This window comes from Meriones unguiculatus, chromosome 1, assembly GCF_030254825.1.
Source record: "Meriones unguiculatus strain TT.TT164.6M chromosome 1, Bangor_MerUng_6.1, whole genome shotgun sequence".
Classification (NCBI taxonomy): domain Eukaryota; kingdom Metazoa; phylum Chordata; class Mammalia; order Rodentia; family Muridae; genus Meriones; species Meriones unguiculatus.
In genome coordinates this window covers 118421969-118436529 of record NC_083349.1, presented here as the reverse complement: position 1 = coordinate 118436529, position 14561 = coordinate 118421969, and the positions used below count along the sequence as shown (strand labels likewise).

At 46.5% G+C, this 14561-nt stretch overlaps 1 protein-coding gene across 1 annotated transcript; it reads left to right on the top strand.

Moving 5' to 3' along the window:
* Positions 1-315: 315 nt before the first annotated feature.
* LOC110545468 (peptidyl-prolyl cis-trans isomerase A-like) lies at positions 316-999 on the top strand. The gene has a single exon (XM_021631614.2). The coding sequence runs from the start codon at positions 325-327 to the stop codon at positions 997-999; it is 675 nt and encodes a 224-aa protein (XP_021487289.1). The 5' UTR covers positions 316-324.
* Positions 1000-14561: the final 13562 nt, after the last annotated feature.

The window sequence follows — 14561 nt, the reverse complement described above, 5'->3', positions numbered from 1 at the left end:
TAGCCACACACACTGCATACATTTATATTATACATACACACCACACATGCTATCTGCACATACTACTACATATGCACCCACTACAAACACACTCCACACATACTCTACATACAAACCACGCAAAACTACATACACACTACCCCCCCACTACATGCATACATACTTCACACACACTACAAACACACACTTAAAAATAATACAGCGATTCTCTGTCACAGTGTCACAGATAAAATGTGTGTGGTTCAGCTTTGGAAAAAACAAAGCAGGGCTTTGCAGACGCCGCCGTCCCCTGTCCCCTGTCCCCTGTCCCTGCTTGCTGCAGCCATGGTCTACCCTGCCATGTTCTTCAACATCAAGGCCAATGGTGAGCCCTTGGGCCGAGGCTCCTTCAAGCTGTTTGTGGACAAAGTTCCAAAGACAGCAGAAAACATTCGTGCTCTGAGCCCTGGACAGAAAGGATCTGGATATGAGGGTTCCCCCTTTCACAGAATTACTCCAGGATTCATGTGCCAGGGTGGTGACGTCATACACCATAATGGCACCAGCAGCAGGTCTATCCACGGGGAGAAATTTGAAGATGAGCACTTCATCCTGATGCATACAGGTCCTGGCATCTTGTCCATGGCAAATGCCGGACCAAACACAAACAGTTCCCAGTTTTTTATCTGCACTGCCAAGACGGAGTGGCTGGATGGCAAGCATGTGGTTACTGGGAAGGTGAAAGAAGGCACTAGCATTGTGGAAGCCGTGGAGCATCTTGGGTCCAGGAATGGCAAGACCAGCAAGAAGATCACACTTTGTGACCGTGACAACTCTAATCCTTTTGACTGGCGGGCATCTTATCCACCGGGCCATTCCTTCTGGAGCTCAGGAGAGCACCTCCATCTCATTTGCTCGAAGTACCCTGTGATCTCTGCTCTTGCTGAAGTTCTTTGGGTTCCACATTTTCCTCATTCCCCTCCAAGTCTAGCTGGATTGCAGATTATGAATAAAAACTAAATAAGGAAAAAACAAACAAACAACGTTCTCTTCATGTTTTTGAGTTCCAACCTCCACACTCCCTCACTTCACCTTTTACATCCCCCCACACCCCTTTTCTTTCAAACACTACTGTGAAGGCGAGGTACAGGTTGCACTGTGAGTAAGAGAAAAAGCTTGGGATAATTTTCACAAAAGACGTAAAAGCAATTTCTACTGTAACTCAGATTAGTTCTTTGGGGGGGCTCTGGGTAAAAATCTTTTTTCTGTTCTTTTTCCTTTTTCAATTTTGTTTTCCCCCTCCACCTTTTGCAGACAAGCCCACAGACTCACAGAACTGTCTGCACCTCCTGGTTTGTTCCTATCTTCCAGCAGAAGTGTAGGGATTGTGGCCAGCCATGCTCAATATGGATTTTTCTCTGTGAGAGTTCCAGGACATGTAGCCCTCATAGTGCACTAAAGCCATTCATCCATTCATCTCCAATATGTGTTCACTGTGTGTGTGTGTGTGTGTGTGTGTGTGTGTGTGTGTGAGAGAGAGAGAGAGAGAGAGAGAGAGAGAGAGAGAGAGAGAGCTGGGGTTGGAGCTGGCCGCTGGAGACCCAGAGAGGGAAGAGCAGGACTATCCTCAGGGGGCCTACACTCTGGGGGTGGGGGGCCAGCAGACAGAGCTTGTAATTAGGAGTCGTCACAAAGGGGACAGGATGCCATTCCAGATCTCTCCCAGGCTGTGAAAACGGAGTAAGATCCCGGAGGAGAAGGAGGAGGCTCCTGAGGGAGGTCCCAGAGCTGCGGGAGTCACAGAGACAATAGCACGCTTATGTTCTCTGCAAGCTGGCCACACGCATCTCCTGGTTGCATTGTTTCTGGTTCAAATCCTACTGCTTTATTCAGAAACCCTGGATCCTCCAATGGAAACCTTAGGGAATAGCAGGGGACAGGGCGGGTGCACAGATCGAGTCAGAAAGCTCTACATTGGAAGTTCCACTCTGCCTCTTTCTTGTTGTGACCTCTCCCCCCCCCCACCCCCGCCGCTCCCCACCCTCTTCTCTCAAAGACTCAGTTTCATTCTCTGCAAAATAAGACTAACAAGACCAACGTAAAAGCAGGAGACCCACGCAGGGTGGACCAGAGAGCTTGCAGCAGGAAGTACTCAGTCCAGAGCCTAGTCCCGATGCCTTTCTGTAACGCTTGCCTCATTTTACTCCGTGCTGTTTTTCAAAGGCTTCTGGTGGAAGGGGTGGGAGCAACACCTAAATCCCGCCCCCTGTGAACTGGTGACCCCCCTGGCCACGGAAGCAGACAGGTCGTTTAAAAAATGTAATTTTCGAAATGACATTCTTCATGCTAAGTCCCGGGCAGGCGTGTCCATTCTGCTCAGAGAGAGCTGGGGCAGTAACCCAGAAAGGAGAGGTAGCCCTCGCTTTGCCATTCTGCGGCCGGGGCTGCTGACAAAAGAATTGTGCAAATGAACCTTTAAATCCGTAAATAGTGCCCCCACAATGCCGGGAAGAATGCAGCGGCGACAAAGGGCAATATTCACAGTTTATCTCAGGGTGATGGATCTGAATGGACGCATGAACACGGGTTTGTTAGAGAAAGAGCCGGCCACAGCCCCCCGCCGGGAACCCAGTGGCCGCAGTCTGCAGGGCAAACAGGCAGTCTAAATCCTGAACAATTAGGGGAAACCAAGCTGCCTTTATCTGAACTTCAACTTGTTCTCATGATTGATATGGGAAATGAAAAGTTGTACACCGCTCGGGAAGGGTCCGCTGGCCCTGGCTGCGTGCGGGGCCTTGGAGAAGGTGTGTGATCTGTATTTCATATACAGAATGCAAGCAGCCCACCACCCAGGTCAGCACAGGGTTGGAGAGGTCCTCCGTGACCAGACTGGCCTGGGGACATTTACTTAGGTCAATATTGTCCCCAAGCAGTAAAACACTGCAACAGTTATTTCAGTTACAGCAAAATCTCATTTGATTTGGGGTTAGGCATTAATTTGTAGGTGGGAAATGAATTACATACCCCTTGCATGGTTTGAGTCCTCATCTGTGTGGGTCTCAGTTTTGTTACCTGAAGAATGGGAGCAGGGCCTGCTTCCCATAAAAGCATGTGACATGCAATTGCCAAGCATACAGTAGGTAGGGAGTGTTTTATTCTGCAGTTCTGCATCTTAAAATTTGAATTCGTCTTCCCAGCTGGGGCGTGAGGATGTGTGAATGCAAGCAGGTGCCTCAGACTGCTTCAGGGAGTTGGATGCAGACATCTGTCAGCAAGAAGAGGAATGTAGGCGCCCAACAAATGGTGTCCAGTTCAAGGGCAGGGACTGTGGCATATTCACCTCGAATGGAGACTTGAGTCTCTTGCTCAGGGAGGGATGAGGAAGCTGTTTTTTGAGTGGAATTGAGGCACGGAGGGAAAGGATGCCCTGTAATAATGAATTGGGCCTGGAAGGATGGTGACAGAAAGTCATTTTTCTATGCCGCATAAAAAATCTCCAAAGGTTGGGGAGTTATGAGGGTAAAACCTCTTGTCTGAAGCACAAGGTTCGTGGAAGGGTCGGGGACGTTGAGAGGCTGGAGAAATTAGGAGATCTTCAAGGGCCTTGAAAATGAGGTAGAGATCACCCTGTCGGTAACAGGAAGTACTGGTGTATTCTGGAGCACCGGGGAGATCTTCTGAGGCTATGGCCTGACTGGTGTGGCCCAGTGGCCCAGAGGGGCTTGTCCCATGCAGAACCAACAAGGCTCAGAGACACAGTCGATGTGGGAGAGAGGTCAAAGGTGACAAAGGTTGTGAGCCTTTGACTCCTGCGCTCATTCATTAATTAATGAAACTTCGGGACTCCTTTCCAAAATTCCATAGGTTAGCCCACTCGTTGCCAGGAACATACATAATCAATCACTCAATTACACCACAGACTTCCAGGGAGCAGAGCAGAGGGGGGTGTAAGCATTCTGTTCTTCCAAGCTCACATGGGTGCCGTTCACAGTTGTACCTTACAGGGAAAAGAAATGCATTCCATCATCCCCTCATCTTCACAGAGTGGGAAACTGAGGCCCAGGACAATTAAGTGATTGATTTGCTCAAGTCTGAGCTAGGATTTGAACTGGGTGCTGCTGGACGACAAAGCCCTTCACTGTCCTTTATGCTAAACGCCTCTCGTGAGGCTGCCTGGGAGGCAGGCAGGCCACAGCACAAAAAGATCTGCGCTCAGGCCACTCTCTGAAACAGACTTCCAAGAACCCTCTTCAAAGCAGCCTGAGGCATTCAGCTCTGCCGGGCATTCACTGTGGAAGTATTTCCTTTGTCCCCACCATCAGAGGTAAGTGACATCTTGAACAGCTCAGGAAGATTAAATAGCCCGGCTCCGTCGGAAAGCTTAAGAAAAGAGTGAGAGAAAGAGAGAGGGAGAGAGAGAAGAAAGGGGCCACGCCGGCCATTATGGAGCTAGCCCCCCCCCCTTTTTTTTTGTGAAAGAGCTCCCAAGAAGCGCCATTGGAAGAAGCAGGCGCAGATAAGACTACAATGACAGAGAGCCCGAGAACTCCGGAGAACCCAGGGCTGGGCGAGGTGAATACGGATTACTGCAGCTTGGAGCCGCTGAAGAAAAGGAGAATCCCAGTCAGGATGGAAGTGAGGAATTCCTTTTTATCCCCTTCCCCTCGGAGACTCCAGTTCACTGCGCAGCAACAATGCGAGGTGGGGGGCACTTGACATGCCCCTCTTCCAGGCCATGTTGGCGCCCCATGTGGGGCTCCCGGGGAACAAGGGCGGTGCAAACCCAAACAAAGCCGATTTTAACCCAATAAACTCACCCCACATTCTCAAATAGAAATGCCAATAGCTTGGGCTTGCTGAGGACCCATCCACTTCTCAAACACACGGGACAAACAAGGCCTTGGGCTGGATGTGTTTGAACAGCAAAATTCACCTTTTGTAACGCTTGCTTCCTTTTTTGTTTTGCTTCGATAAAAGGAAGACTTCGGGTCCTGCCAGTAGTAACAAGACTTAGGAAAGCGCACATCTCCGGAGAAGATGGAGCTGTGCTCTTCCTGCAATGGTGATTACTGTTGTTGCTGACGTTGGCAGTGCTAAGGATGGTACCTGGGGCATCATACACCCTGGGCAAACATGGTCCCAACGTCTCCTCTTAAACATATGCTATCCCATTTCATCCCAAACCACACCCTTGGACACTCACCACTCATTTACACAATTTGCATAAGGGCCTTTAGACTGTTAAATTACTGGCTCTGAGTTCGAGGCCAGCACACTCTACTGATGATCTGGGAACAGTCTCTTTGCTGCTCCAACTTTTGTTTTCCTCTTGCAAAGCTCTAAGCAAGTGGTTCCCAACTTGTGCGTCGCAACCCCCTTGGACATCAAATGCCCAGATATTTTGTATATCATATAATTATAATTCATAACACTGGCAAAATTCCAGTTATAAAGTAGCAACAAAAATTTTTTTTTATGAGGCAGAGTATCTCTGTGTAACAACCCTGGTTGTCTTGGAGCTCACTCTATAGACCAGGCTGGCCTTGAACTCAGAGACCTGCTTGCCTCTGCCTCTTGAGTTCTGGGATTAAAGGTGTGTATCACCACCACTTGTATAACAAAGAAATAATTTTATGGCGGGGAGTCACCACAGCATGAAGAATTAATTGTATTCAAAGGTCAGTATTGGGAAGTTGGCGACCCACTGCTCCAAGCACTGCATTGCTTGCAACAAGCAGCCAGCAGCTGTGTAAGGCCTTCTCTACATCTCCACAGAGCACAATGCCTAGCAAGAAGTTTGTGTGAATGAAGCACACCAGGTCTGGCTTCTCAGGGAAAAGTCGAGTAAGACAAAGACTGCCATGGTGTTCAAACTATAAATGCTTTTCTTTTTCAAATATGTGAAATATCATATTCATTATTTCCCAATTTTTCGATAAAAATCAGTAACTTAAAACCCACATAGTAATGAATATTTACAGATAACCCCCCCCCAATTTCCAGTCCCTTTGTGAAATTTACCCCTAAATTCAAGGTTCTGTTCAGTTCCCTAAGGTCAGGAATGGTCTACAACTCTTTTATCTTCTTAAAAGCAAGCAGGGGAGGTACTGAATCCAGAAATGGAATTTCAGATGAAGAAATGTGTGACAAACTTGCAAGTCACCATTCCATCTACTCTGGAGGAAACAATATGCTAACCAAAATAATACCAGCCTTTGGTGGTGGTGGGGGGCAGGGAGATTGAATTCAGAGCTTATATATGTCAGGCTAGCACTTTATCACTATGCTGCAGCCGCCTGTTACCTAGGTGGGCCTTAGCTTGTGATCTGCCTGCCTCAGCTTCTTGGGTAGTTAGAATGACAGGTATGAGCCATGGTGCCTAGCCTCTCTAGTTCTAACAAACTTACTTTCTATGCCTTGCCTTTCACAACCCCATTCCCTCCTACCTGTCTACTTCACTCACTTCCCCTTCTTAGACTCTGCTTGTCTCTCTGGGTTTAACACACCATGGAAAGAAGTCTGGACAACTTCAAGTTGAGATCCATGTTGACATTCACTCTGAAGGTACCTTTGCCCAGCATGTCTCTCCCTCATACACGGAGGAGAGGAGCCTTCCAACAGCTACTTCATCTGTCCCTGGGGTCTCCTCTCAGGAAATCGGGGTCAGAACCATGTCACCAGGGGGAAAAACAGTGAGCTGTGAATAAGAACCATGGTGACCAATGTCACATTGCACACCTTTCCCAGTGCAGTCAAAGAACCTCTCTGGCCATGGCTTCCTAGGATGAGGGTATGAATATCTAGGATCTCTGGTGAGGACAGAGAGAGATGGGGTGCTAGAAAGCTCCATGAAGAGGAAAGTGCATGCAGGAGGAAGGAGCCTAAGTCTGTGTTCACTGTGTAGATGGCATCAGGGTACCTTGGATGCTTTTCATGTAATATGGGACTATTGTGACCCTTACACCAATGCTTGGAAGTTATACTCATGGGCTCTTAGAACAGTGCTCAGCAGTGGTTACTGTTCATATCAGCTGAGGCATCTCCCTAGCATGTAGAATTCTGACTCTGGTACTGACTTCCCTTGGTATTCAGCATGCTACATGAACTAGCTTTCTTTTACATGTGTGGGAGACACTGACAGTTCCCAAATCCCAGCAACTCATGCCAGTCAGTTTACTCACCCTGGCCACTGGCAACAAGTTTACAAACTTCTGTCCCGTTCCTCATGCTCCCTGGCCTTTTTGTATTAGCCAGATTTTCTAATGGGGAAAAAAAAATATTAGTCTCCTTAGCAGTAGGTATTAAGTTCTTGCTCTATAGCTATAAGCCTCAACTTTCAAATGCTTCCACTAGTGAAACATCTTATATAAAAAAACGCACTCCTGCTGATATTATGGGAGACATGTTAAATGGTAAGAGACTACGCTGTTTCGGAGTTCTTTGAGGTAACAACGACAAACCTATGTAGACCGTACTGTTTACAACTGAGGAAGACGGAAGCACTTAGCTCATGAGATAAACCACCATTCATTCCACTGTAGCCTGTCTTGTTTTCAACCCATTGGATAATCCCTTCACAGGGAGGAAAAAAAAAAAAGGCAAATTAAAAGATTTTTATTTTTCATGTAGAGAAACACAGAAACATCTTGGATTTGTTCTGTATCTTCAAAGCGGACACGGAGGAAGAAGAATTGACTGGGAGGGGAGCCAGGCTCATAGCCAGGGTAGGTTTTTCGGCTTAGTTGTTGTTGTTGTTTTCTTTTTAGAAAGATCTCCCATCCTCTTCTCCCTCCATCCCTCGTAGCCTGTGAAAGCAGCTTCGCGCTTCTCTGCAGGTGGGAGGTTTCCTCCAAAGCTTCTCTGGGCACCCCCAAGCTGTTCTCTACGTTCCTGGTGGGTGGGTGTGCAAGGATGCTCCTGTGGTAGCCACTGGGTTGACTTAGCAGAGTCTTCTGAAGACTGACTGGCTTGTTACCAAAGGCACCAGCTCACCTTTCTGCATGCATTGAGATCTCTATTGTTCTCGCTAAGTGTAGGGTGAGAGAGAGGATAGACAGGTAAAGTGCTTGTCCTGCAGACATGAAGACCTGAGCATGTTCCCAGCACTGCCCCCAAATTACTTGAGCATGGTAGCTTGTGCTCTTGATCCCAGTACTGGGGAGGCAGAACCAGATGCAGCTCAGGGGCTCATGGCTATCCTAGAGGAGTCAAGTAAAAAGGGAGAAACTCTCTCAAACCGAACAAGCTAAGGTGGGTAGCAGTCCTGAGGAATACCTGAGAATGATCGACCCACATGAACCAGACTCTATTTTAAAGTCAAGGAAGGAGCTCTAGGTTCTCAGTTATCTGTTTCTGACTTTCACATTTGCTTTTCTGATCCTTTGCCTTTGAGTCCGATTTCTAGGATAGTTCATTTCAGGTCACCACATTCTCCTTTGGGGCTGACCCTGTTGCTAATCTGATGTCTTTCTCCTGGAAAGATACAGGCTCCAATGGCTAGCTCTTTGTCCTTGAATAGTAATACAAAGTTTTAAGCACAAAGACTCCCCACAGACTCATCCTCTCCCACATAGTTTTTGTCACTTCTGCCTAGCCTAGCTCCCTAGGCTCCCTAGCCATGCCGTCATTGCTTGGCATGGGGTCCCCAGTGTCAGCATTGCTCAGAACTCCAGGGACATGAGGGACTCTCTGTTGTCCACAAGGCCACTGCTATCATCTCCTCAGCATGCCAGGCCCCTGATCACCACAGCAGATACCAGAGGCAGCCACGTGGCAAAGAAACTGTCCCGGATCTTCTCAGTACTTGACAGTGGGTACTCACCTCTGTGGAAGTGGTGGATGGGTCATAAAGACTGCTGTGTCCAACCTTCCCACATCTTGCCTCATGGGACAATGATCAGATCGCCTGACGTTAGGTTTGTAGTCTGGGCTTTACGAGAGAGGGGATAACTGGAGGTTCCAGTCACCTTTGGCCCTTCCTGGCTTCTTCTCAAATTAATGACATTCGCCTCTCTCCACACCCATGACCATTCTTGGTCACTTGTACTGTGAAGTTGCCGTACTGGCAACTCTTTAGTTTTTATTTTTTCCATCTCAATTTTGAAATCAAAGAGGCATGGGTGTAATGAGCTCTTAACTGCACTAAAGGAGACACATCGTGAGTCTGGTGCAGTGCAGTGCTCTAGAACCACAGCCACCATTTAGTCGGAACGTGTTTTCGTCACCACAAAGGGAACCCCCATGCCTGCTAAGCAGTTGCTCTGTTTCCCTCCTCTACCCCCTAGCAATTACTGACCCAAGATCTATCTCTTTGGGTTTCTCTAGCTTGAAGATTGCATATAAACACAAACATAAATCCTGACTGAGTTTCATGTCTGATCTCCTTTACTCAGCATTGCATTTATGCTGTAGCATTTATCGGTACTCCATTCTTCATAGCTGAGTAATATTCTCTTGCATATATAAAATTTTATTATCCATTCCTCCATGGATGGACAGAAGGGCTGTTCTACCTTTTATCTGCAGTAAATACTTATAACACTAGTCCTGTGAACATGGGTACACACATAGTTTTTGAAATTATATGTTTACTGCATGCCTCTCTCTTTATCTCTCTGTTTGCGTGTTGTGTGTGGTGTGTGTGTTCGTGTGCATGTGTGTGCATATGAGTGCTTGTATTCAATTTTCAGGAGTCAGTTCTCTGACAGTATAAGTTCCACTGATTAAACTCAGGTTATCAGGCTTGGTGGCAAGAATTTTTACCTGCAGAGCCACCCTGCCAGCCACATGTACTTGTTGTAATGCTATTTTTCAACTTCTAGGTATATAACTAGGGGTATCTGGGAAGAGTTCTGAGGTTATATGGTAGCTTTTGTTGCTTTTCCCTTTCCTCTATTCTCTTCCTCTTCTCTAGCTATCCTTTTGTCATTTTCTCAACTTTACTTTTTTTTTTTTTTTCCTTTTAGACAGGGTCTCTCTATGTAGCCTTGGCTGGTCTGGAATTCTGGAATTCACTATGTAGACCAGGCTGGCCTCAAACTCACAGGAACCTGTCTGTCCCTGACTCCCAAGTGCTCAGGTTAAAGGTGTGTGCCAACACATGTCAGGCCCCAGCCTCTCTGTTTTTATTTTCTTTTCTGTGCTGGGCATTGACAGGGGCTTGGGCTGAACTATTTGTCAGGCCTTAACTGTTTCCACAGTGGTCCTACTGTACCAGTTTTTAATTGCACCATCAGTATGTTAGCATTCCAATCTATCCACAATCTATTACTTGTTATTTTCAATTTTTTGTTTGTTTGTTTTGTTTTTTTGTATGTCAAGACAGGGTTTCTCTGTGCCCTGGCTGTCCTGGAACTTGCTCTGTATACCAAGCTGGCCTCGAATTCAGAGCTCTGCCTGCCTGTGCCTCCCAAATGCCAGGATTAAAGGCGTGTACTACTATGCCTGGCTTATTTTCAAATTTTAAAATGCTGGCTAACCTCGTTAATAGAAAAAGGTCTTGCATTTCCCTAGCAGCTAATAATGTTGAACATATTTTCATGGGCTGGCTGGCATTTGTAGACCTGTGGAGAAATGGTGGTTTAAGTCCAGTTTTTTTCATTAGTCTGTCTTTTTATTATATATATGCTGGCTACTATATTTTCTTTCTTTATAATGTCCTTCAAGCACAATTGTTTACAAGTTTGATATGGTCTGAGTTACTTTTCTATTGTTGTACTTGATGTCATCTCTCAGAATCCATTGTCAAATCCAAGGTCATGAAAATTTACCCTTTTGTTTTCTTCTCTGAGTTTTTAGTTCTACCATTTAGGGCACTAGTTTATTTTGAGTTAAATTTTATGTATGATGTGAAGTTATGGTGTCTTCCTTAGTTTGGGGTCAAGGAGAAAGGGGCAGCCTCCAACTGGGACCTGCCATTTCCACAGCTGAGGAACAAAAGCAGGTGTCGAGGCATAGAACGGTTCTTAAACATAGAGTTCCAACATGGCACATGGCAAGTTTGCCTGGTATGTTGGCTATGCAATGTCACAGGCTCATGGTTCAGGGACATTTTGGAGGATCTAGAAGCGTTAGGAGGTGAAGCTCAGCTGGGGGAAATAACTCTCCAGGATACATCTTTGGGGGCTATTATTTTGTTGTAGGCCTCTCCTGCTGTCTCTGTGTCCTGCCCACAGTGAGCTATTCCATTCTTCAAGACAGACTGAAACTTCTGAAACCATGAGCCAAAATGTGTCTCTCTTCCCTGAGACATCTTCGCTCAGACATTTTGTCACAGTGATGAAAAGCTGACACACTCTCTCCATGCTTGGCCAAGATGTGTGTCACTGGAGCAGAGAATATACTCAGGGAGCTACTCAAAACCCATGGGAAAGGACAGGAAAATATATTCTTCTGCAGGGAGACAGAATCAAAGAATTGTGGGAAATCCTCTCTATATTTGCTAAAAATAATATATGGGGAGAGGGAGGTAGAAGGTGAAGGAAGGAGAGGGATGAAGGTAGGGAGGAAGGGAAGGAGGGGAGAAATGGAGAGAGACACACAGAAACACAGAGACAGAGCGAATTCAGAATATTACACTTCACCTATAGAAAACTTTTGACACCTCAGGCAAACTATAGGCACATCACTGTGATCCCTTATGTAAAATCACTCTGGCTGGATAACTTCAGAATTCAGAAGTGTTTGCATTTTAGAAAAAGAAATATCGTTCCCTCACTGCACATTGATTGTGTCACACACCCAGCAGGACCCTGAGAGCATCTTGTAATTAATACCTTAATATTTTTGCAGCCTAACACACAGCCCTGCAAAGTGAAACCTAACGATTGCACAGATTAAGTGCTGCCAGCATTTTAAAAGTAACTGTAGCTCAAATCGGGTCTTGTTGCCAAATGTGTTTCACTTCTCTGCTCCTGCCTCCAACCTTGAGCTTTTTAGATTGTGAAACTGTAGCTAAGGAATCATTGAGCTGTATTTTTAGAGAGTAAGATGTATTTAAAAAAAAATGAGTTAGTAGATAGAGTCATTAACTATGTAGCCTCTATTCAGGTTTTTCTTTCTTTGTTTATGGTGTGCATGCAGCTATAGGTACATGTTTATGTGTGTGTGTGTTTTCCAGACCACAACTTCAGCTATCTTTCCTCAGCTGATATGCACTTTGATTTTGCTAGTGAGAGGCTCTCACTGGCTTGGTCTTGCCCAGTAGAGTAGACCAAGGCTAGGCAGTAAGTCTCAGGGATTATCTGCTTGTCTCTGCTTCCCTAGTGCTGGGATTACAGGCATGGACCACCATGCTTGGCTGGTTTCCTGTGGTTTCTGGGGATTGAAGGCCAGCACTTCATTGCCTGATTCATCGCTGCGCATGCACTAGCTGCCTGTTTGGAGTCCTCTAGGCTGTAGTTATACAAGACCTTTCCTAGAAAGCTGAGTGACTTGTTGGATAGGATTTCTCAGCAACTGGAGATGTCTGTTGACAGTCTGTGTGCACGGGAGGAGGACCATGGCCTGGCTCCTGCTCCCATGGCACTTACAGCCTGGCTGGTGACAACAGATGGTAATGAGTAGGCTTGTTTTGTGGCATGTGGCTGTGCATCTGAGCCTGCCAGAGGCACTCAGATGGGCTAGCTGGGTGAGGATTATTCTGTTGAGCTGACTGGAGATTGACAGGGAGGTTTAGTTCAGGAAAGGTCACTCTGAACATTTGCAGGTGAAGAGGCAAATTGCTCAGGCAGCAGGGACCCTGGCTGTGGGGTGGGAACACTGCAGTACCACTGACCTGGTTCAGGGGTTCATTTGTCTATTTTCATCATTTATGGCTGAAATGGCTAATTTCTAGCAAAAGAGACACTGGCTGGAATGTTTGATGAAAATATGCTTGGTTGGGAGTTCTGTCTTGGGAGCCAGAGAGTTTAAGCAGGGCTGCTGGCACATAGAGATGGAGGAAAGATCTCATTCCTGACTCCAGGGAGGGCTTAGGGAGGATCCCAGGGAGGCTAGAAAGGAAGTGGGTGGTGGAGGGAGGGAAGCATATTTGCAGGCTCCTGCAGGAACCTGTCTGAGGCAGACTTTCCGGGGTGTGGGTGAGCAAATGTTCCCACTGTCTGGGAGCTACCTCCTTCCAGCCCTCCAAACTGCAGCAGACACTCGTTTCTGCCATCTCTGAGGGAATCTTCCAGACGGATGATCCCTGTCTGCTTGATTGTAAGTCGGGCTCTTCTTTCCTCATTAGCTGTGGTCCTTTCTTAAGCCCTTTAGAAGCCTTTGAAATTTGAAAATTACATAAACTCTAGAGGGAAGTGAGACAGTTCCAGGAACCAAAGCATCCTCAGGCCTCACTGAGCACCTGTGTCCTTGAGACAACAGAGCTCACCTGGGTGTTCTCTCTTGCTAAGGACACAAATTGTTCTAGAAACACTTGCTATGATCTGAGCACTCCTCAGTGTGCTGGTGAAAGTCCAAGTGTTACTGCTATGTGACTGACAGCATCTGAGGTTCATTGGCAGAGGATTCTGAAAATGCTCTGGTGGGCGTTATGTGGATCTAAAGGGACCCTTGGGTTCTCTACTGTGTGTTTGTGTCATGGCCCTCACCAAGAGCCCTCCAAAGGAGGGGAAGCACAGAGTCACGCTTCCTCAGGCACACCAATACCCTGGCTGGAAACACTCCAGTACCATGACCCGGTCCAGAGGCTTATTGGTTTATTTTCATCCTTTAAGAATGGAATGGCTAATGGGCACTTCTAGGCTTACCAACAGCATGTGGTTGGTGGGAGGTGATACATTTCAAAGGGAAGGAATCACATATAGACACGGAAGGATGCAGCAAATAGAGGAGGGGCTCCTGAAAGGATGTCAGGAGCTGGGATGTAATGGTGGGAAGGAGGAAGTATGGAACAGACGTAGGTTGGAGAGGTGCCAGGGGGTGGGTTCCAAAGGGTCGTACACAATAACACAAGCACAGACTTCACAGACAAGCCCTGGAGGCTCCTTTATTCCTGTTATGATGCTGAGTATAAACTACAAATTGAAAAAGCAAAAACAAAATTAGAGTCTCACTGTATCGGGTTTCTAGCCTCTTTTCCTGTTACATTGCTGTGGGCATTTTCACCCGTGGAAATCTTCCACGGATGCTTCTGTGACTGTACAACAAACGGGCCATCAAACAAGTATATCAAAGGTGTTGACCATTTCCCCAACATTTTGATATTTAGCTTGTCTCCACTTTAAAAATACTAACACTACTGTGGTAATAAACATCGGATGTATATGTCTTTGCTCTCTGTCTCTACTTATGACCTAGAATTGATACATAGAGGAAAGTTCCTGGTTGAAGAGCCATCAACAATGTGTGTGTGTATGTGTGTGTGTGTCCAGAGGACCAGGGAACACAACTTCAGCTGTCATTCCTCACGAATCATACACATTGCCAGACATGGTGACACAGGACCTTAATCCTAGCACTTCAGAGGTAGAGGCAAGCAAATCTCTGAGCTTGAGGCTAGTCTGTTCTCTATAGAGAGTTCCAGGAAACCCTGTCTTGAAAAAACAAGCAAATCATCTACTTTGTTTTTGGAGACACAGTCT